This window comes from Platalea leucorodia (genome assembly GCF_965183815.1).
Source record: "Platalea leucorodia genome assembly, chromosome: 1".
Lineage (NCBI taxonomy): Eukaryota > Metazoa > Chordata > Aves > Pelecaniformes > Threskiornithidae > Platalea > Platalea leucorodia.
Window position 1 is genome coordinate 140,207,015 of NC_138823.1, and position 23,303 is coordinate 140,230,317.

Below are 23,303 nucleotides of genomic sequence, written 5' to 3' on the forward strand. Positions count from 1 at the left end.
ATCCAGCAACCCAAGAGTCCCACAATTTGTGTGAGTAGGTCATGTGATGAATTTGTGATGCAGATCTTTTGCTGGTTTTCTGCCTGGTTGGAAGTCTACACATACTCTAAGTGAGTTTGGGAAAATAAGATTAGAAATATGGTAAGCCTAATATTTTGGATTGTGTTATGAGGTATGTATCTGTCCTTACCACACAAGTTACACAGGCACTTGCTGCAAGATTCTGGATTCACTTCTGAAGATCAGGAGCATACAAGTTTGTGAGATCTTGTTTGATTGAGTCTGCGTATTCTGAACAAAATCAGTTTACTCTCTGAGTTAGGCAAGTAAAGGAAAGGAAATGTATTTAATTTGCATTCAGTGGGTTTTTCCACTGTGAAGGTTTTTTGGGGTAAACATTTTATTGTAACTGTGAAAGAGTTATAGGAAAATCATCATGTTTTGTGGTTTGATTGTTTCCCATTTCCTTGGAAGAAAACTAAATTTTGTATACAAATTTTGTTATAAACAAATTTGTTTTGTTAATATAGTATTACAGTAGTGTACAAAGCTGTCATAAAAATGGGGGATCCTGGGTACACAACACCTACATCAACATTCTACCCTGATATCTGATCATGAGAATACCAGTATTGTTGTCAAACATGTGCAGCTTGTGTAACAGACAGTGTCTTGTATATACTTAAGAGGTGGTAGAAGAGTAAATGGAAAATCTAAAACCCTTTGAAACTGAAATTGTTTGTTTCTAAGAAAGGGGGCCTTGATATTTTTATGATAGCAATAAACAGTAAAAGTGCTCTGTTTTAGAAGGAAAACTTTAATAAGCAAAATTTTTATAGCACTTCAAAGTTATTGAAATGCTATATTGTCAACAAGAGTTGCAAATCAACTTTAAAGTTTGTCAGTATAATTTGCCTCCTACTATAGGTACGTGGAGATGTCTTTGCCTGTGCGCCTGTATATTATGCAGTAAACTTTTAGTTCCAAATTTGTTGGTCAGGCTTTGACTTGGTATTGCTGTAAAGAGATACCAAAATGAGTATGTTTTCCAATTATTATCTTCTCAGTATATATTTAATACTAATATCCATCTTATAAACAGGGGTTAGAAAATGAAATTTCTTCACTGAATATATTAGGAAAATAGTAACATAGAAGATACTAAGAGCTGTATTTTAGCATTTATCAGCCTGCCGTATCTTAATTTCAGTGGGATTGATGCTATAATAAAGTTCTATTTAAATTTTAATTGAGTCTGTTTGGTTGTCTGATTTCCCTAAAAGTTGTATTAGTTTGCTCTTTCATGAAGCTGGGGTAGAAAACCGGAGAGAAAAAAAATAGCTACATAACAATTGTCCCTTTGTCTGAAGGTTCAAGCTCAAGTGCGACATGCAAAACTCAACTTTGACAAACTGAAGACTGATGTCTGTCAAAAAGTGGATCTTTTGGGAGCAAGCAGATGCAACCTCCTTTCTCATGTGTTAACAACATATCAGGTATCCAAAAAAAATGTTGACCTCCAAAACAAAGATTTCCTGTTAATATATGTTTTTGTAAGAGGTTACCATGGCAATATTCAATTGTAAGAATATATAACTAGTATTGGAGGGGAGATGTGAAATTTGCACTGAAAGCAAATTGGTGTTAAAGCTAACATTGCATTGAAATTTTATCCTACCTTACAGACAACACTTCTTCATTTTTGGGAAAAAACTTCGCACACGATGGCAGCCATCCATGAAAGTTTCAAAGGTTATCAGCCATATGAATTCACTATGTTAAAGGTAAGGAATATATAGATCTGTTTGCCCAGTAATAACAAATAAAAGACCATACGAGGCTGCAGAAAGCACACATTCATACTTTGTCTGTATATTGTCTGACAATTTTATCCCTGTCCTGTCTTTTCATTTAAATACACGTTTTCTGTTAAATGCACTTCTTGCTAGTGGGATCAAACACTGCATGTCGAGTGCAGTGACAAAGGGACCTATTTCAAAGAAAGACATTATTCAGGGCTGCACTTAAGTATGTGTTTAAGTGCTAACTGGGATTGTGTTTGATTGTTCCTAAAGAATCATAAAATCCAGCAGAATTAGGGATTTATGTTGCCCTCCAAAATCCCACAAGTAAATTAATACTACTTTGCCTTTGCATCTGTTTTTAAAAATTCACATTCTTTAAGAAGACCTTATAGGACTGAATATGACACGGATGCTCAGGGTTCCCACACCTGTTTTGAAGTACTCAGACTTACTACCCCTTAACTGCTGTGGGAAATACTATTTTGCTTGACTAGTGGTATTTGCTGATCCTTTTTGATCTTCGAATATGGAATATGTGCAATATGTGACTGAAATCTGAGTTCAGAGTTTCAGCGGGTATCTAAAAATAAGCACTCAGCACTGTGTATTTTCCTGGTCATGCCTTCCCCTGCGTATGAAGTTGCTTTGCCCATTGCAATTGAGGTTCAATAGAGAAATGGGAAACAGTGAAAATTTTCATTAACTTTCCAGTTATCCCCATAGACATTTTGTCCTGCAGTTATTTTCTACAATGTAATAACTACATGATTGGCTGATCCTGTTTGCATGGGAGAAAAATAACATTTGTCTGAAGGAGGTCTGACGGAAGTGTTACCAGTGGGAAGAAAGTGAGGAATGAACAGCTTATGGCAAAGCCACTGTTTTCTTGGAGAGAACACCCAATTTGAAAACAATTACAAGTCGTAGCCTCAGTCCATGAAAGGCTTGTGCGTATGACATGTAGAAGTGGAAGCTGGGCTGCACTGTGCTATATAGCCTGTGGCTACCCCAGAGCTCCTGGAAAAGAAGCACCTGAAGGTATAAGGTTTAATTCACCCGAGACTACCAAACTTGTCTGTACATGACTATGCTATATTTAAAGTTGTTTTCTAGAATGTGGGTTGGGAGGGAGCGGTTTTTGAACTTGGAAGTGCATAAAGAGCTTGTGGAGACTGTTACTCCTGCAGCTTGAAACATTACAACAGACCAAACAAACAAATTTCAAATGCAGTCTCTCCTGACCAGAGGACAAAAATAAAAGGAGGCTCATAAACTGTTTCTTACCCTGCCTCTGAAGAATCCTGTCTTGCAGAAGTCCTCATTTGCTATGAAGTTAACATAACTCTAAGCTTCTTTCTTGCATAGTCCACGTCATGGAAGATGGGTTTTATCCAGAGCTTATGTCCAGGTTTCAGCAGGAGACAGTTAAGCATGGTTGTCTTGACATTGCTAGTAATTGCCTACAGACTCACCAGTTAAACTCCAAACCAGAAAAGAAAGTCCCCTTTATTTCCCCACCATTGCCTGCTCAGGAGCCTTGGTCTTCGTACCATGCCGGTGGGCTGTTCTCCTTGTAACTTCCCGATGTCAGAAGGTTTCTGAGGAATTTTTTCTCTTTGCTTTGGTACAGACCAATTTCAGTGTAATTTGCATAGGTAGCCTATATTGTTTCTGGGTATTTATTTTTCATTCTCTTTTATATCTAAAAATGTGATCATCTGAACAAGATATCTGATGTTTCAAAATGTATAGTAACATTTGGACACACTTGTACAGAAAATGCACCTGTTCTGGAGTGTGAAGTACCCTTGTAATGGAGGATCAGAGAGATTTGGGGATGCTTATCTTTTGAACTTCCTCCATTCAGTATAAGCTAAATTTGAAATTAGGTTGGGAATCTATGATGAAGAAATACAGTCTATATTGAGTCCACACATGTGTAACAAGCACTCCCTTGAAGCAAAAAGTAACTGTAAAAATAGTTGTGAATATTGTAGTGTGTTTAGGATGCAGCCTAACTTTGTAATGAGAATCTTAACCGTTTTTATTGCTGGCCTCCTGCGCTGAAAAGATGCAATTTCCTGGTTTTGCAGTGATATGTATGCTGAGAAATGATGCTAATCAGGAGGTGGTCTTATACTACAGAATTTCATGGAAGTCCGTGCTTTCAGAAAACAGCTGCTTGGGAATAAGACTATGTTATTGCCTTTTAGTATCAGTTCTTTATTTCTTTCTGTCTCTAGAGTGTGGAATTATTTTCTATACCAGAGTTAAGTCTCCTCCATGACGTCTTTTCCCCCAATTAGTAGTTTCTGTTTGTTTATCTTTAAATCAAAATCTGGTTGTTGCATCAGGTGAGATTCTGTTGCTTAAGAGAATAGGTGCCTGCTGCTACCTCAGGTGCCTTCCTAGGGTAAGTCACCTCACCTCTACTTGTCATTTCTGAAGGGTGTGGGACTCCCATGTGTCCCGTGTCTCCTCTGCTGGACCTGGGTGTGGAATAACAATAGATGATTATGGTTAGGGAAGTGATCCCTACCCGTCATATCATATGTTCATGCCAGAGTAACTATATATTAAGGAGCTACAAGCTAATTCTTCATTGAGATTATATGGTATTATTTTTTTATGAAGTGTAATAAATGGCTATAGCTGATCTAGGGTAAGTGTAGTTTCTGATGGAGAAACTTTTGGTCTAAAAATGTACCCAATGCAAATGCCGTGTCTGCTGTTGACTTTGTGCATTAAAAATATACAATCCAAATATATAATTGCTTAAAGCATACAGAAAATATTTCAGTGTACCTATTTCTACGTTTAATTGGGAGTTACCGCTTTTAGAATATTTTTCCCTGTCTTACATCTTAAAAGGGATATTTTCTAAAAGAAAATTCTAAGTTTGGTTCTTGCAAATCATTTTTGTCTTTTATGTTTGCAGTTCTGATATTAGCAGCTTAATTTTGCTCATACAAGTGATCCTTCTGAATTAAACTAAACATACATGTATGTAGGATTAGTGTTTTACTTTAAAACAAGAATTTAAAGAAACTGTTAATATTTGACTTAGACGTAGATTGTCTTACTGAAAAATTAGAAGGTGCTATGTACTGGAAAATTACTATTTGTATTTTGTAGTATGAATATATTCATGTACCAGGTTTACCTCAGGAAAGAGACTCTTAAATGCCTCTTGGGATTGTTTCTGGAAAGAAAACATTGTCTTTAGAGATGTTTGCCAAAGTCCCTTAATGAAAAGCAGCCCATTTGTTTTCTTTGCTTCAGGGTATATGCTGAGAGTAGTATAATTGTGCTATTGCAGCTGTATTTCCTAACTGCAAGTTTTATGCTTGATGAAAGATGATTATTAATGTGCTAACAACTCTGTATCGTGATCTAAAAGTATCCGTTACTGCATCCATTGCTGTAATATTAAAGGTTATGGGCTGCTGTTTTGGTAAAGCCTTCAAGGTTTCATTGTCTTGAAATTACCGTATATCAAATGAATTCAAATTTATTTCAGGGGCTCCTTTTCATGAATGATACCGCTTTCTAATTTCTGTCACTGTTTATTTGGCTTAGTTACTTAATGAATATTTAGTTGCATTTTTTACATTTTAATGCTATAATACCAAACTTCCTGAAGAGTGTGCATGAGCCTAGAAATAATAATAGCCCTGGTAAGGGACTTAAAAGGCGCAAATCTCAGTGCATCCATTTATTTCTGTGCAAAGTGGAATGCTGCTGCCTGTGCTCCTTACGTGGTTTGGAGAACTCTGTCCAAATGGGTACTACAACACTGTTGCCTTCTGCTGACCTCTGCTATAGTCTGGTATCCTTGCTTGTTTCTGTTTATTGCACCATGACTTTACTCATAGGCAAGATTGCATATAATTTTTTATCTCTGGGGGGGTTTTGGTTGGTTGGTTTGTTGGGTTGGTTTTTTTTTTTTTTTTTTCCTTTGATGAATCTCTATGAGGAAATTCTGAGACTACCTGCTTTTCCTCTTCCCTTTCAGCTCTCCCCCCAAATGAAACATATCCAAGTTTTTGTCTCCTCAGTGGTGTTGCACTTCTCCATATGTGTTGTGATGTCCTGGGATGTATTCCAGGCTGCTGGAGTTGCCCTTAGCTGTGTTGCTTTAATTCTTTCTCAGTCAAGAGGAAGCGCATTAGTTGTCCAAGGCATTTGGTGGGAACTGTGGGCGAGCTGCGCATGTTGTCAACACTGGTGATTTAACTGCAGAGGACAGGTTTTGTGTGCAATTCAGATGACCTTGGCTTGACTTGAAAGCAGCCCAGATGTAGGTGAAGGAATTTTGTAAGTGAGTAGCAGTCAGCCTAGGAACAGTGCCTGAGCTGGAACCAGAGTTAACTCTGCAGCGGAGGAACCTCTTGTTGGCTTGGATATTTAGTCTGAGTATTGGGAGCAAATAAAATATCACTGGGTGACTTTTGGTTGTAGAGACAGACAAGATAGGCAGAGTGAGTGACTGTGAACTTGCTCTACTAGTGCATTTGATCTTACCCTGATTTTTATAGTAAAAGAGAAATAATGAAGCTAGGAAGAAAGCTTTCTAAATACGAGAGGATCCTACCTTCAGTCACATACTGGTGCAACTCACAACAAAGTCCATGTGAGTTCGCACGAGCATCCAGACAAGTGTTGCGAAGTTACACCTTTGTCTGCTCTGAGCCAACAAAGTCAGGGACGCTTCATACACCCAAGTGAAGTGTGCTTGCTTTTGTCTGAACTCAGTCTATATCTTTATAGCCTAGTTTAGTCACTACACTTTCTACATGATGGGACTTCTTCCCTTCTTCTGATGTAACCTGAAACAATTAACAGAATATCAGTTTCGTTTCTACACATGCTGACAATAGTGATCACATTACCGTGGGTTTAGAAAACAGTTTACGATGGCTTTTTAACATTTAGTTTTATTTCATACCCATTCTGTAGTTTATTTTTAATCTTCTTAAAAAGATATCTCAGTTCGTAGTGTACATTGAGATGTGGAATAGAGAGAGGCAGGAGAGATGAAAATAATTTCATTATTTGCTATCAGAGTTGGAGGGAATATTGTCTAAATTAAATTGATAAATTGAATTATTGCATTAAAATACAGCTGGTGATTTTTAACGGTTTTTATCATAATCTTCATTGAAACTGAAGCTATATTTCAGAGCTATATTTATTTTTCTAATACAAGAAATATTCACTGCCATTATTATCATGCTGCTTCCTTCCCAAGGTACTTGTCAACTCCACTTCTATATGCTGTTTCCGTGGGTTGATCACAGTCCTTTAAATATGGATTTCCTGAAACACTCATGAAGGAAGCATCATAAAATGTAGTTCCTTAAAGAAGGATGCTGATTTCTTTGTATTTTTCTGTGTGAAGATGCAGATTTGACTTCTGATAATTTTCATTAACTTGTATAATTAGGCAGTACGTAAAGTAGTCTGTTTGATGCTCAAAACCGTTACATCCTTCTTGGGGCAGGCTCTGTACTGCTATACTTAATGGCAGACAGAGCACCACAACTATTGCACCATCACCTGCTGATTACGGTAAACTGTGTGCCCTACTATGAAGGTGTCCCAGACAGTTCAAGTACCCGAAGCAGTACAGCCCCCGTAATGCAAAGCTCTGCTGTCTTTCTCTGCACTACACTTTTGTGTAAGTGTAGTGCATATTCTTATGTTTTTGAACTCTAATCCAGGGCCTCTTGGAGTCAATGGAATAATTCCCATCAATTTTAATAGTACAAGAAGTTCAATCTAATCAATACCCTTCAACTGCATTTGTACCAGGTAACATATTAATTCATAGGTGATCTAGCTGAGGTGGCTAGTGTCCATTATTCAGAATCCAAGAAGTACACTTACAAGTGGTTCTGGTTAGCACTGTTACAGCTTCCAAAAAAGTGGCAACCACAGAATAAGGTAAATTTTTTTAACGCCTCTATTTAGTATTGCTGCTTTTGTGATCCCTCATCTTTTGACGCATGTCTGCAGTGCCCTAGATGCTTATGAGAAATTAATCTGTGGTATTAGATAGAAGAATTAACTTACGGAGAGGGGAAAAAAATGCAACTGCAGTATACGACAGCTCCTCCATTAGTTTGGTTTCTAAAACACTGAAGTATACATTTCCTCATACAGATAAGTACTGAGCCAAGCAGAAACTGGAATGCCCCTTCTGGGGACTCATCTGTCCTGGATAACAGGGCAGTGCAAACAAGACCTGCGACACACCTGGGAATGCTCTTCTTGTAACAGATGGGCTGGGGACTCTAACTTTTATTCAATAGATGAGATGGACTTAGCGGCCCTGTTTTTTCTTTGCTTTACTATTCTGATGAAACCTTACTACTATTTTTTTAAAACTCCACATGCAAAGCCACTACGTTTTTGTGTTCATTATGTTTTGTACAAAACGTGGCTTATTTGTTTTAGGCTCAGCTTTTTGGGGGACGGGGGAGAAGGTGGATGAGGTGCACTGCTATGAATATCAGTGAGACATAAATAAACTTAATTACAAGTGGTCAGGACTAGTTACATGAAACATGGTTTTATTGTTCAGAAACTGAGTTGGACTTTGGAAAGAAGAACACGTTTTCACCTTCACAGCAAAACCATTTGTTAGAGCCAAGTATTCACATTGCTAACATCTGCGATTATTTAATTACTATCTTCAGTTATTTAAATTTTCACACAGAAATCCTAATTAATGCATAACAGGGACAACCAGTAGTGTATTTATCACTTCTGTTATCTCAAAGAGTCAGTCTGTAATGCTTTACGTATTGGTTTGTTCACATGTCCAAATTTTGATTATAAAAAATGCCGACCATGAAACTGTACATTGTTACCTTATAGCATGGTCTTTCAAATTGCAATGGGACAGCAGGGTTTTGTGATACCACACCTGGCCTCCATCTAACTAATCATCCAAGATTTTAACCCTTGTTTTCAGATTCAGGGTACAAGTAGTACCTTCCCACTACCCTGCAGTCGCCAAGGTTGTGTGAAGAGTTGTGTCAGGAAAAAAAAGAGAATAAAGTAGTAAAGAAGCAGTATATGAGGAACAGACAGATGTAAAGAATGAATTTTTCTCATCTTTAAAAGAAAAAAAAAAAGGCAAATCCCCCAAATGGCCAAGAAACATGCTTTTAGTGCCTGCTTTGCACATGGTATAGATGGTTTTAGTTAGAAATATTGGAAACAGAACATGAGTTTAGAAGTAGCCAAGAGTCACCTTCTTATATAAAGTGTGTTCACATGACTCAATTTGAATGAGTATCTTCTAACATTTTTTTATTTTGCTTGTTTGAGTCAGATATAGTTTTGTTACAGCTCAGAAACATTCTTGCTTAATTTACGTAGGTTCTATAGTCTGGTTTGGTTTTAAATGACGCACTTTTGCTTCCCTGATTCTATTTGGTTTTCTTCTCTTCATTTATATTATGGTTATGATCTAGAGCTTACAAGATCCTGTGAATAAACTGACAGAAAAAGCAGAAAAGGAGGACCTGCAGATTGAGAGCAGCAAATCAGTACAAGATCAGCAGAGTCAGTAAGTCACATGGCCTATATATTAAAATAATAAGTATTTTTGTCTATAATCTGGTTTCTGGTTGCTAAAGTCACCAAATATTTATAAATGGAAATATAGACACAGCTAGTCTGATCACACTAGCTAATAGTAAGCTTAATCCAAGAATTCCTGAAATGCTGTAATGTGTACATGAAAACTAGTAAACTTTATGGTGGAATCAAGAGCTTTAAGAAGACCCATTAAACCTTTGTATGTTTTTCATCTTTCCTTCATCAAGCCTTCTCTTTATTTTTCAGCTTTTGCTTCATTTTTTCTTTAGTAAAAGAAACGGTAAACAGCTACACATGGGAGAAGATACATGAGCATTGTATTTCTCCCTTCAGCAGCATCTCCTTTCACCTGGGAATAGGATATGGATTCCTGACTGATTTGAGCAGCGATTAGTTTTTGTAATGTATACAGCATCGGTTAGTAATCCAATGAAGCAGGAGGTACTTAGTAAAAAGTACATCTCAGTGAGCTGATGCTATCAAGGTTTGAGTTACCTGTAGCTCTGAGGTGAGAGAGACTTATGAATGGGCTGCTATGGGGAGAGGAGAACAGGAGAATGAGATGCGATCCCTCCCCAATGGGACCATCAGGATTCAGTTGCGAGGAGATGCAACGTTGATACAATCCTGCTGCCACCTGTTGTTTTGACTATCCCTGGTTAAATGAAGCACCCAGCGAAGGATCAGTTGAAAAAAAAAAAAGCAGAGCACAGCTTGACTGATAATTAGTGGATTTTGCTCAGCTATTTATAATAATGGGTTTTTAAGAGTTCAGTTTTCCAGTCCTTTTACTTGTTTACATTCAGAACCACTTACCAAAATCAGTTTATAAATTGGTCAGGTTTGGTGCTATTCAGATTAGAAAGGAGTCGGCCAAGTACCATTTGGCAGGTGGTTGTTTCCACAGCAGTTCCTTGAATCTGCTGCTTCTTATGTGACAATAATAAAGAATAATAAAGAATTTATTATTATTAATAATAATAATAAAGAATTTCATAAACAATTGTTTTCCTCAATGTTGAAAATAAAATTCTAGAATGAATGCATGAGTTATGCACAATGTGTGCATTGGCATCTACCAGCAAATGCATCAGATGCCATGTCATGGTTGTACTTGTTTTTATTTATGGATTATCTTTTTCTTTGTCTGTCATAAAACTAAGGGGAAAAATATATCAACATTTTGCTGTCTAAAACAAACCATAAACAAACATCTAAGATTCTAGAACAATTATAAAAAACAAAGCTTTTAAAATCCTCATGAACTTTCCGTTCACAGTAAACATTCATTGTGCTAGAATTTAGCCTGAATCTAATTTTTCTCTGCTCCCCACAAGTCTATCCTCAAGAGCAGGGGAGGTGGCTCCTCCTGTCCTATCGCTAGAGGAGAGGAGGAGTGTGACTACAGAGTCCTCTTCACCACCACATCAGCCTTGTGGCTGCTTCATTCCCTACTGATTGAATGGCTTTACACAAAATAATAGCAGTTAGAAAGTATTTATTCTTTATTGAAGAGGTTACCTTTGTGTAAGAATTGCATGTAAACCACAGCTTTTTTTCTATCAAGAGCTCTTTAATCAACACTGCTGATTTGGTTTTTTAGAAATCTGCTGACATGGGACAAACTCACCTGACTTGATTTTTAATTAGTTGCTGTTAAAAAGAGAAGTGCAAAGTGGGGGTTGGGGTTTGGTTTGGTTTGGTTTGGTTTGGTTTGGTTTGGTTTGGTTTCGTTTCGTTTCCAAACAGTTGTACCTCCTCCATGATAGTTATGAAAGACCAAATTTGGAAAAGCAGAATACACTGTACTTTTCATTACAGAGATTTAGTTAGATTAAAAATGGAAGGGTGGTAGGTTTTGATAGTTGGTCTTCAATCTAATTTTTGTTTTCAACAGACTTCCACCAATGAAACAATAAAAGTTAACAACAGACCAGCATATACAGCAGATGCAAGAGTCCATCTGAATTACTGTTTATTTGTTATTGATATGATTCTGTAATAATGTGACCAAAAAGAGAAAAATGTGTTACTATTCTATAGCCTGAGAATTATTTCCTCAATTTTCTTCTTATTCTTTTAAATTAAGGTTGATTTCATTAGATGAGGAGAACCATACCAAGGAATCAAACTATTCAGGTATTTTATTTCATGTTATCATAACTTCATAAATGCTGTAATACATGTTTTTTCATTTTTGTTTATTTCATATATGTTCAGCTTCACCCGGCAAATCCCTACAAATGCATAGAACTTAAGGCTAGGAAGATCTGTTTAACCTAATCTCTTATATCCTACTGCATTTCATTCCGTTACTTTCAGATAGGTCAAATATCTTGTCTGCCAAAGCATAATTCTTACATTGGGCATGGCCTCAAGGAAAGGATCTACAGATTAGTAGGTGTCGAGACGAGGAAAGTATGCCACTTAGCTTGCTAGTTTATTCCAATGATTAAACATGTACTCTGTTAAAAACTTGGTGAATTCAGTGGAACTTCTGCCTAAAAGCTAGGCAAAGTCATACTCAGCTGCTGCCAGTGACGTGATGGGTGGTTATTACCCAGTGACACAGCCAGGCTCTGATTGGAGGTGCACAATGAAAGAATGGGAGGCAATGGACACAAGTGACAGGAAGGAGAATTCTGATTACATACTAGGAAAGAAAGTGTTCACGGTGAGGGTCGTGAAGTGCTGGAAAAAGTGCCCAGAGGAGCAATGGAATCTTCATCCCTGGAGATCTTCAAGACTTGACAGGACACATCCCTGGGAAACCTGATCTAACTTCATAGCTGGCTCTACTCTGACAAGGGACTTGTCAAGATAACCCCCACAGGTCCTTCCATCCTAAATAATGCCATGGCTTGTAGAAACCTTTTTCTACTAAATCAATTGAGAATCCCTTTAATATGTAGTCTTTTATCCTCCACGAAGGTACTTAAAAGGTACTACATTAAAATCAAGATACCTCTCACGTCTTCATTTCGATAGACTAACCAGATTGATGTCTTGAAGACATCTTCTCTCGTCCTTTATTTTTTAAGTTTTTGTTTCCATTCCACTTTCCAACATCCCTTTTAAAATGTGAAATATATAACTGGACAAGGCATTTCTGTGTTGGTCTCTCCTGTTGTGTTTCTAGAAGGTAAAATCATATTCCTGTTTCTATATCCAAGAAGGATATCTCATTTTGTCACAACATCAAGTTAAGAAGCTCATATTTGTATTTGTTGTTTATCAAGACTCAGTTCCTTTTGGTCACAGCTTTCCAGAACTCAATTCTTCCTTTCTGCAGCATGGCTTATATTCGTTATTCCTAGAGATAAAACTTACGACTTAGTGGTATTAAATTCTCCCAGTTCTGACTACAAAAACTGAATGACTGGCCTGAATGACCACCTCTAACAGTCTGTTAGTTGCTTGCACATTTTTTTCAAGAGTGATTTTGTGTTTACTTCCAGATGACTGCTAAAGCCATCGAATAGCGATGGATATAACACTAAACCTTGCAGATCTAAACTAGAAACACTTCTACTTTGCAAGTATTTCTCCTAACAACTGGTTTTTGACATCTGTTAGTTGTCACGTTCCTAATCCATTCAATATGTTCATTATAGATATTACGTGGTGCTAACTTTTTAGCTGGAAGGCTATGCAGTGCAAAGTCAAGTTGTTTCTAAACAAATATCTTTACCAAAGAAAGCTCATAGTTTTATCAAAGAATGAAATTAGTTGGGCTTTTTTAACTAAGTCTGCCTTCCATAAAAACACCTTTTATTATAGAAGCATTTATTATGCTTGTATTCTTTTGCTGAATCCCATACTGACTGGGATTCAGTTAGTGTTTTGCCTAGGAGTAATGGTGAGCTACCAGCCCATAGTTACCTACAATTACTTGAGTCACCCTGTTAATTGTTGTTGTTCTTTGGGTGTTTTTTGTAATAATTACACAATATTAGGACTTTTCCAGTGTTTTGAAGTTTCACCCATTTTGCAATTAATTTGATCAGATATCTCTTTGACAAGATAATGTAATATTCTTGGATACAAAATCTGACTTATATTTTCTTAGCAGATGTTTTCTAGAATCTCAGTTACTTATGGGCTGTAAAATATTTCACCATCGTCCATAATATAAATACCTTGTTCTGTCTGTTTCTCCATCGACACTAAAAGGAACTGAAGTCTTTTGGAATACTTCTGCCTGCTCTGCTAAATTTTTCCATCTCCATACACTAATGGGTCTGTGCTAAGATTTTTTTTTTTTTTTTTCTTAAAGTACTCTGTATGTAGTAAAGTAAAGCAGATGTAGTGCTACTATTAATGGAGCTGTGTTTCTTCTTCGTTTTCCTCATCAACTACTTCTACATCATAACTTCCAATTTTTTATCATTTGCTCTGCATTTTCCCTTAATATACTATTGGTGTTTTTAAGATTGTTTTTAAGATTGGCTCCATCATGTTTACCACTGAACTAAGGCAGTCTTTCAGCAACAGTTGTAGTTTTTTCGTTATAGAATTGTGGCCATCCATATCACACCTTTCATGAACTTCTCTGTCTGATTTTTTTTTTTCCCTCCTCTGCCAGTCAGTTTAGGGTTGGGTTTTTCCCCTTTGGCTTTGTGCATTGTCCTTTTATGGAAGCATCATGTATATTTGTCCATGTGTGTTTATGCCTCTCCTATCTTTATCTATATAGAGTGTAATCAGATGTGATCATGGATCCTTAAATGACCAGCTGATTCTAGTGCTGGTAGCACATTTCTGTCATTGTCCTAGCAAAGCCTCGTTAAAATGATATGATTCAAACAGCAAGCTGTTCTGTTTCATTTAGTTCTGAACACACCTTGAAGTTTCTCTTGAAAGGGTTTGGCATTCAATTTTTATTCCCCTATAGGGAATTTTATTTCTCCTTTCCAGCCTCAAATTTGAGGCTTCCAGCAGATTTGCCTTCCAGTTCTGACTGAACCCTTCATTTGCCTTTAAAGCTACAGACTTGTCTAGAAGCTAGATTTCCTCAACAGTTAATAGGGAGAGAAAGGAGTGTTCAGCAGGTAACTCATCCCTCCTGTTTTGCTACATATCTTAAATAGGATTAATCATCTCAGGCACATGTCTTTCTCATCACTGATAGATGGAATCTAGATGATTGTTTTGACTCCACGTCTAATCTAAGAAACTTAATCAGAACTTAGGGTAGTTACAGTTGGGGGGCAGTGGTGTTTTTTCACCTCTGATCACCCATAACCCTCAGCTATATATTTTCCCTCCTATTGGTCTTAGCCCATTTATTTTCATAGAATCATAGAATCGTTAAGGTTGGAAAAGACCGTTAAGATCATCGAGTCCAACCTAGCACTGCCAAGTCCACCACTAAACCATGTCCTCGAGCACCACGTTTACCCTTCTTTTAAATACCTCCAGGGATGGAGACTCAACCACTTCCCTGGGCAGCTGGTTCCAATGCCTGACTACCCTTTTGGTGAAGAAGTTTTTCCTAATATCCAACCTAAACTTCCCCTGGCGCAGCTTGAGGCCGTTTCCTCTTGTCCTATCACTTGTTACTAGGGAGAAGAGGCTGACCCCGACCTCGCTACAACCTCCTTTCAGGTAGTTGTAGAGAGCAATAAGGTCTCCCCTCAGCCTCCTCTTCTCCAGACTAAACAACCCCAGCTCCCTCAGCCACTCCTCATAAGACTTGTTCTCTAGACCCTTCACCAACTTCGCTGCCCTTCTTTGGACACGCTCCAGCACCTCGGTGTCCTTCTTGTAGTGAGGGGCCCAAAACTGAACACAGTACTCAAAGGTGCGGCCTCACCAGTGCTGATTTTCCTGCAGGAGAAGAGGTGCTATTACTTATATCCTGACCTGGGGTCCTTTGGGGGAAGATTCCTTTTCCCTATTCCCAGAGTTGGTGTCATGACGAAGAACATATTGTCAAGGAAGGCGATGTAGGGAGTGACGAGGTTCTGGGCACTTTTGTGCTCTCTCCTGGCCTGTGTAAGTACAAGCTTCTAAAAGAAATGTCTCTGCTTCTGGAGGACAGCAGAGACCTGTCTGATTCTTGGAGTTGCCTCAGTTGGGTGCACTCAGCCTGAAGATGTGCTAGTGTGGCAGGTGGTGATTCAAAGGAAGATCGCCCCCAGGTTATTATTCAGAAATTTTCCTCACTTCTAAGAAATGCCTGTAGCTTGGGTCTTTCATCCATTGTGACAAGGTTAATTTTAAACATGAATACCAACAACTGTTGCATGTTGATCTTATAGTGACATTGGTTATAAGCATGGTCTTGTGCCCAGTGCAATTTGACATGTTTATGGATCTTGATTACAGCTGACGATGGCAAGGATGTCATATCCACGTTACAAGGAAATTGTAACCACAAGCAGAACTCAGGTGAAGAGACTTAAGAAAACTACCTTTAGATGTATACATACTGATTGTCAGTGTACTGCAGATCTTTCTTTGTTGCTTTTCTTTTTTCTTTTTTTTTTTTTCTTTTTTTCGGCTCTTAGGTGCCATAGATGACTTATTAGACCTGCGACCTGAAGAAAATGGTATGAAACATTTGTGCATGTCTGTTTCATCTGCTTTTCAATTACAGGAACCAAGTATAATTTTAATCTTAGATCTTAATTGTTTTTATAATCTGAAAGGTTGAATGAAATTATTCAGCTGCAGTATTTAAAGAGTGTTAAAGGAAGCTCAACTTCATATACATGCAGAGGCACTATTCCTGATGTTATAATGTGAAGTAAACCTTACTGGGGATAAAACCCATTGTAACAGGTGATTCGAGATTAGGTATACTGGACTATATTGTATTTGCCCCATTGAAGTACGTTCCACTGTAAACCTTACCCCTCCTATAACATTTCACAAACTTTTCTTTTTGGTTCTTTAGTTGTTGTACCACAACCCTTGGCAATACACTACTAACCACAAGATTTTATATCAGAAGTGTACATATCAGAAACAAATGATTTAGGCCTCTTAAAACCGTCTAAGAACTGGTGACTTCTTTCAGCCAGATAGTTAATTAATCTGCTGTGCTGTTCTCATACACACACGAGAAAGCAGTCTTTCATTCCAGGCTCTACTCCTTTCCTTGTGCTTTTGTTACATCAGTGGCAGCTCAAGGGGATATGCTGTTTTTTTCTAAAGGGTACTGTTTTACCATGTAACATGTGAAAGATCTGGCTAAAAGTTTTATATTGAGTTTTAGTATGCAGTAAGAGTATTGCCTATAATTTCTCATTTGCTTTTCACTCATATATCTCAGAAGAATGAGTAAAAAAAACCTCAACAACAACAAAAACAACTGTGGCAACTCAAAAAGCAAGTAAAGAAGCAAAGAAAAAAATCCCTTTGTGCGGTTTAGTTAGTCAGACTGAGAGTGTAATTTGGGGTATTTAAGTCACTGCCTTCATGGTAGGTAAGGAAGAGAGCATTTGGAAACACTTCGACTTTGGATTCGCCACGGGCAGTCTCTTGCACTGTGGGGAAATTACCCATGTGGGGAATCACCCATGAAGGCAGAAACGGGGAAAGTTCCTCAGCTGCCTGTGCAGAAGGCAGCCCTAATCTGTGGAGAGAGAAGGTAGTGATGACTTCTTTTCTGTGGTTAATAAAAAAGATCAGTGCATGGCTGATAGTGGCCTTTTTTCTTTTGGTTTTCCCCTTACTCAATTTCATTCCTTGTTGGACCTTCTTAGTGGAGGTACAGATAATGCATACCATTATCGGTCATACAAGTTTGGCTATGTCAGTTAGAAGGCTATTTTTTTTTTTTCTTTAGTCAAATAGTTAAATCAATATGAAAGCAGTTCAGGCTACATCAGATAAGGATGGCTATGTTAATGTTACAATATCAGCCATTTACCCTAATTTTACACACTGGCTAGCTTTAGGGTAATTAATATTGTATTATTTTAAGTGCAGCAGTATAGTTAGGGTACACTTTTGTGTGTGTTTCAGAAGGAAGTCTTTATCCTGTGTTTCCGATCATGTATCATAAATACTTTTAGTTTCTCTTTGCATTTACTTTTTTTAAATACCAGCAAAACAAGGCATGTTTGCAAAGGAATATGAGCGTTGCTAGAGGCTTGTTCAAACAACTACAAAAAGAATATAGTGACATTGTTTTTTCAGTGTTTTATTGGGAGTTTTGGGGGTTTTTTTCATGGCCATTTACAAGGTTAGGGGCAGCATGTGCAGACAAAAACCAGATTTTGACTGTGAAAATGAGCAGTGAAAACAGAGAAACAGGAAAAGAAGTAATAGAAGATTCACGGGTGAAGTGAGAAAGTCCATATCATTCTAGTAATCTAGCAGAGATACCACATGAGTAATATCTCGATAAGCAAGTCTGGTTTCAAGATAACCTTTATTGCAAACAAGAGTAGAACTTGCTGGTGCTTACTCGGGCAGCCTGAGCATAAGCACCACCCTATCCTCCCCTGCCCTGGGTGTGTTATCCCCGCAGGCAGACCAGAAAGGCTGCTGAGACAAAAAATGTGTCACTCCTCTGATGTCTGGTGGTCGTACGCACTACAGCAAGACCTAACTGCTCTTCAGATGTAAAGCTCTATGTTGTACTTTCTCCCCCAGTAAAAATGGGACTACTGCAGTGGGATACCCAGATGAAGTAGAGCTTTGCTCTGAGCTGTGCTGCTGCAAAGCCTTTGTTCCATTATAGTAAATGTCATTTGTGGTTAGGTACTGTGTTGGCGGTATGCCTTAGCATATCTGTTACTAATGATGCTCTCATTGCATCTCCTCCTGTAAGCCTTCCGAGTTCATGAAGGGGCCTCCTGAAAGCAGCTTTGAGATGGTGATGCCCCATAGAGATCAGAGTTCTTAAGTGCCTTTGAAATAGCAAGTGTCTTTCCCCTACGGAAGGATTTATCCCTCTGTCTCACCTGCTGAATAACTGGGGGGAATTGTAGGTGCTTGGACAACATGAACATTCTTTGCTGTTTATCTGAAGATGGGAAAGCAGCCTGGAAATGCATGAGAACAAATTGTTTTCTATGGTATTTTGGTTATAGTCCAGTGGGAACGTCAGGAGAGTTGACGTGTTTGTAATGTTTCTATTTCTAATTTTTGGGCCCTGTCAGGGAGTACAGAGGTATATAAAAATGTGAATTAAAAAGGAGCTGAATCTCAGAGCTGACTTCAGTAATGAATATAATCCCTATATTATGTATTGCTTTATTTGTTTCTTAGTACGTAGGTGTGTACGCTGACTCATCAGCCTATTTTAAAACACAGTTTTGTGCTTTTTCTCCTCCTCTGACTCAGCTTCAGTCATTTGATTATAAATTATTATAGCTATTAAAAAGGAACCTTCCTGAGAAGGCTGTTGTATTTAAATAAAATGGCCTGTTGTAACCACTTTGCTACTATCAATCTTTTATCCAAACACAAAAGGGTTAAAAACATCTTTGCAAGTTGTATTCAACACACAGAGTTCAGCTGATCTATCCTAACTTCGGAAAACTGAAGTTGCTTCTATGCCTTACCACAAGTTTGAAACGAGCATAATTAAGATAAACTGGTCTGGGTTTCAGTAATGTAACATTATCAACGTTGTTAACCACCATTTTTATCCTCTGCATACTCCCACAGTGGAACTCTAAATGTTTCCAAGTAAAATAAGACTTGGGGTTCCTTGACAGTTCTTTCACTCTCCAAATATTTTGTAAACTAGAGGAAAGGATTACATTTCTGGTTACAAGCTTCATGTATTTTAAATAACTATTTAACATTTCTAAAATTGGAAAAATTGTTTTTAAGGAGTAATGACTTGAGTGATATAAGAGCTTCTTCAGTTGCAGTTCTGGTGCTAGAAAAACTAGCAAGGGGAATCAAAAAGTGGCCCCAGTTATTTCTCAGCAGCCTAAGAGAGGGGAAAAAAGTTACTACAGCATTGAACAGTGTTGAAATCTCACTCTGTGTAGAGTAACCTGTTCTCATGGGGAAATACCCCAATAATTCAAGCATTGGTCAGAAGGTCATAAAGGTCATCTTAAGTACGTTCTCACAAAAATCTAGAATAATCCCCAACTCTTATTTGTTTTCAAGTTACACTAATCTGATTTTTTTGGACAGTTTTATATAATGCTTCAAAAAGCAACATAAAAGTAGTCTTCTTCAATGTTTTAAATATTAGACTATGTAATGATTTTTGTGTGGTGTTTAATAGATTTTTAAGCATACTTATTGTTTTTAATGAGAAATGCATCTTAACAGCAGTGAGGTTATCTGAGCTAACCAAGGAATTACTTGTTGCATAAGCTACAAGCCCAGATGTCCAAGAGAATTGGGTCTAAAAGAGAAAACAACAAATATTCATGCAAAAATATTCCATCTCACTTAATGTACAAAACCTAGATTGGATGTTTTAAAAAGGTTCCTTCTTTTCTTTGTTTGTCTAAAAAATTATTTATCTTGAATCCCTTGTTCTGAGACAGCTTCAAACGATCAGTTTGTGAGGTCCTTGGAGTCAGAACCTGGTGATAAGGATGACATGGTATTACTGAATGAGATCCTCAACGCTTCCTCCCTGGACGAGGGAGAATTCAGCAAAGAGTGGACAGCTGTTTTTGGACAGGTTGCACTTGCCGATCTCACCATGAACTCTTCAGCTGGAGATGTAGAGAACACTTCTTCATCTGTGGCACCAACACCATCAGGCTTCTTGCCCTCACAGCTGTTAGACCAAAACATGAATGACTTGCAGTCGTCTTTACATGGTGAGATCTCATCTTGTTCTGTTAGCATTTTGGGTTTGGTTTTAGGCTTTAGAGTATGGTTTTCTGCTATGTGGAACTGTGGTGACAGCTTATGTTGTGCCATAGCTGCAGAAACCCTGAAGTTAAAGGAGAGTGTGGCCTGGAGAAAAACATGTAAGTAGCATATTTGTTTTTCTAGCCCTGCTCATTCAGTGTTTGTGAACGAAGTACCCTAAAACCTTAAGTCAAAATTACTGTCTTGAATATTTTCATTGAGCTTCCTGAAATAAATGTTCTGTAGGCCTTTGAGACATTTTTTTTTCTGTAACAGAAAATCTGTTTGAGTGGGTTTTACTGTTTAAATCACAACTGCCGTCTCTGTTAAGGGGCCAAAGAACCAAAAATGATTACTGTATTTTGTCTGGGAATACTATTTTTAAACAACTTAGTGAAAATTGATTGCATTCATTAATTTTCTTTTTTTTTTCTAATGCATCCCATACTGTTGCATGTAGGGATATGGGTAAGGTAGAATGGGTTGTCTCATCCTAGTAACAATACAGGTGGATTCCTCTTGTAGGCAGGTTATCTACTGATGCAACTCTTTCTCCCCTTCTTTCTTCTGTGCAGTTCATTTTCTTGGGTTTTCCAAGCTGCTGCTGGGGGGAGAGGAAAGGGAAGAAGGGAACTAGGGCAGAGCTTTCCTGCTGCTGCTTTGGCCTTGAGGAAGGGAGGGAGGAAGGCAGGATAGTGATAACCAGCTGACAGCAACTACCTTCGTCCTCCCCGCAGTCCAGCTAGATTTGTCCTAGGGCTTTGCAGGCTGGAGGAGGAGCTTGCCTTTGTGGGCTCTGTCCCAAGTCATTTAAATATCTCATTTGGGGAAGAGTGATGTAGGAAAGACTAGCAGACTGATTCCATCCTGAAGACTGCTTCTTGGAACCCATGCAAGTGGTACAATCATACATGATGTAAAATGACCTGTGGCATTTCGGCAAGAATAAGGAAGTCAAATGTACCTTATAATTAATACAGTTATCACCACCACCCCTAAAGCAAGATATGTGGGTTCACTGACTTCACTGACTTAGATGGAAACTGGGGAAGTGACATTTGCAATGATGCACAGTTTTAGATACATTTTTATGATGAGGTACATGCATATATGAGTATGACTGATAGAGTGAAGAGGGATTGGAAGAGTGTAGGATTGGACCTCATAAAATATGCTAAAAAGTCATGAAGTTTAGTCATTGCATTGTCAAATTAAACAGTTTGTGACCAGAAGCAGACATGGTATCTACTGACAGGGGAAAAAGGAACAGTGAAAAACACCTTTCTTGATACAGAGACATAAACAGATTTTAAGCAAATTACTGAAAATAGCAGCAGAAATATTATGAGATTGATTTTTTTTTTTTCAGTGTTTTTACATGTTTTAAAATGTAAACATGTTTTTGAAGGAAAAATATTTTTGAGGTGTAAATGGCAAACAGGGCTGTGTATCCTTTCTGAGATTGTTGTTACTGCTCTCATTTGCACAAGACACTGGCACTGGCTGCGCTGTTAGCACTTCAAAAATCAGAACTCGGGTATGTTGCATTCAAGGAACACTAGAAATGGAAAATCCGTTCCAGTTAACATGGCATCCCAAAATCTTTTTGAATAAGAAAAAGATTAAATATGTTTTGAAAGAATAAAATATGTTGATGTTTTCAAATTGATTTCCAAGGTTTTGGCAGAAGATCATGGTAATTGATCTACTGGCATTTGAAAAGTCACAGCTAATCAGCTGAATGATTATATCTGATAATCAGCATGTTCCCAGCTGACTCTACTTGCCAAGTGAAATGCATTATTTAAACTAACTTTCATAGGATATTTTTAAGTTTTTTGTTTCTTATTTTTTAACAGAAGGTGAAATTCTGTCCGTTCTATGTCTTGTGAAATCTCAACTGTAATCTTAAACTGCATTTCATTTCACAGCACTTCTTTCATGATTTGACCTTGTCAATGAATTTGGAAACAGACTTTTTTTTTTTTTAAACAAAATACTAGCTGCAGTATAAACATATCTAAACATACAAGTTGAAAATATTAGAATATATGAATTATGGATATTTTTACTGAGGACTTGTGATACATACCCTACACTTTTTTCCCCCTAATTGGTAGGATTGCTTAATAATTATTCAGTGTGAGGTGCTACACTGGAGCCTCAATGTTGCATGCTTCCTGTGTGAATTTGGCCTTAAGACCATAAAGGTTCTTAAAACCCACATGCTTAACTTTAAGCACATTAACTTTTCTATTAACTTCAGTGGGATTACTTACTTATTTTACATTAAGCACACTCATAAATCTTTGGGGCTTTGTTTTCTCTCTGCCTCAGATCTTAATCTGTAAAACAGGCACAATGCTATGCAGGTTATAAACTGTTACGGTCAGGAATTCCCAGCTCGGAGTTTTCTCTGGCTGTATTTATAGGCAGGATCTAGCACAATGGGACTTTGAATTGCTATGGGACTACCAGGTGCTGGTTTAAAATATATATATAAGTGTGTGTGTGTATATATATATATATATATATATATATATATATATATATATATATATATAAGAAACAAAGCATGCTCCCAACAAATCTTTTAGATTCCCCTCCAGATACAGCTTTGTAGTTTGGTTGCCTTTCCACTTTTTCACTGAGAGCATTGTCTTTCTCGTTCATGATGTTTATGGCCTCATTTGTGTGCTTATTCATACCACTAAGGGCTTCTCTGTCTTACCTACATGTGCATATATTCTAGTTGGTAAGCAAATGTGCAGCTCATTGTTTGCATTTCTAAATTTAATTGTGGTAATGTTTGTGAAGATGCTAGCTGAAAAGTAAGCTGTTTGGTTTCCTTGCTGTCTCGGCGATAATCTTTTGTCTAGTCACGTAATGAAGCCATCCTGTGAACAGGCAAACCAGAACAGGCTTAGGGCCAACAACTGATTTCAAATTGATAGGCTGCGGTTTGTTTTTGAAAGGCAGAGTTGTTCTCTGTAGCTCACTGTGAGTGGACACTAAAAACATAATTCATGACAGTATTGAATAAAAAGTCTGTGTCCGTCTTTCCCAGTACCTTCATAGATGCATAAGTTCATTACGAAA

The 23,303-nt window shown here is 37.6% G+C and overlaps 1 protein-coding gene across 4 annotated transcripts in view; it reads left to right on the top strand.

Annotated features, from left to right (window-relative positions):
* Window positions 1–23,303, top strand: part of ICA1 (islet cell autoantigen 1) — a gene marked incomplete at its 3' end in the record, with an annotated part of 80,296 nt that overhangs the window by 52,143 nt on the left and 4,850 nt on the right. Inside the window, exons 7-12 of one of the 4 annotated variants that reach the window (XM_082303971.1) lie at window positions 1,371–1,496; window positions 1,686–1,784; window positions 9,290–9,384; window positions 11,506–11,555; window positions 15,747–15,809; window positions 19,889–20,170. In XM_082303971.1, coding sequence (XP_082160097.1) covers window positions 1,371–1,496; window positions 1,686–1,784; window positions 9,290–9,384; window positions 11,506–11,555; window positions 15,747–15,809; window positions 19,889–20,170 — 715 coding nt within the window. Of the gene's footprint in view, window positions 1–1,370; window positions 1,497–1,685; window positions 1,785–9,289; window positions 9,385–11,505; window positions 11,556–15,746; window positions 15,971–19,888; window positions 20,171–23,303 lie in introns of those variants that run through there. The other 3 variants (XM_082303972.1, XM_082303973.1, XM_082303974.1) reach the window with 3 other exon arrangements.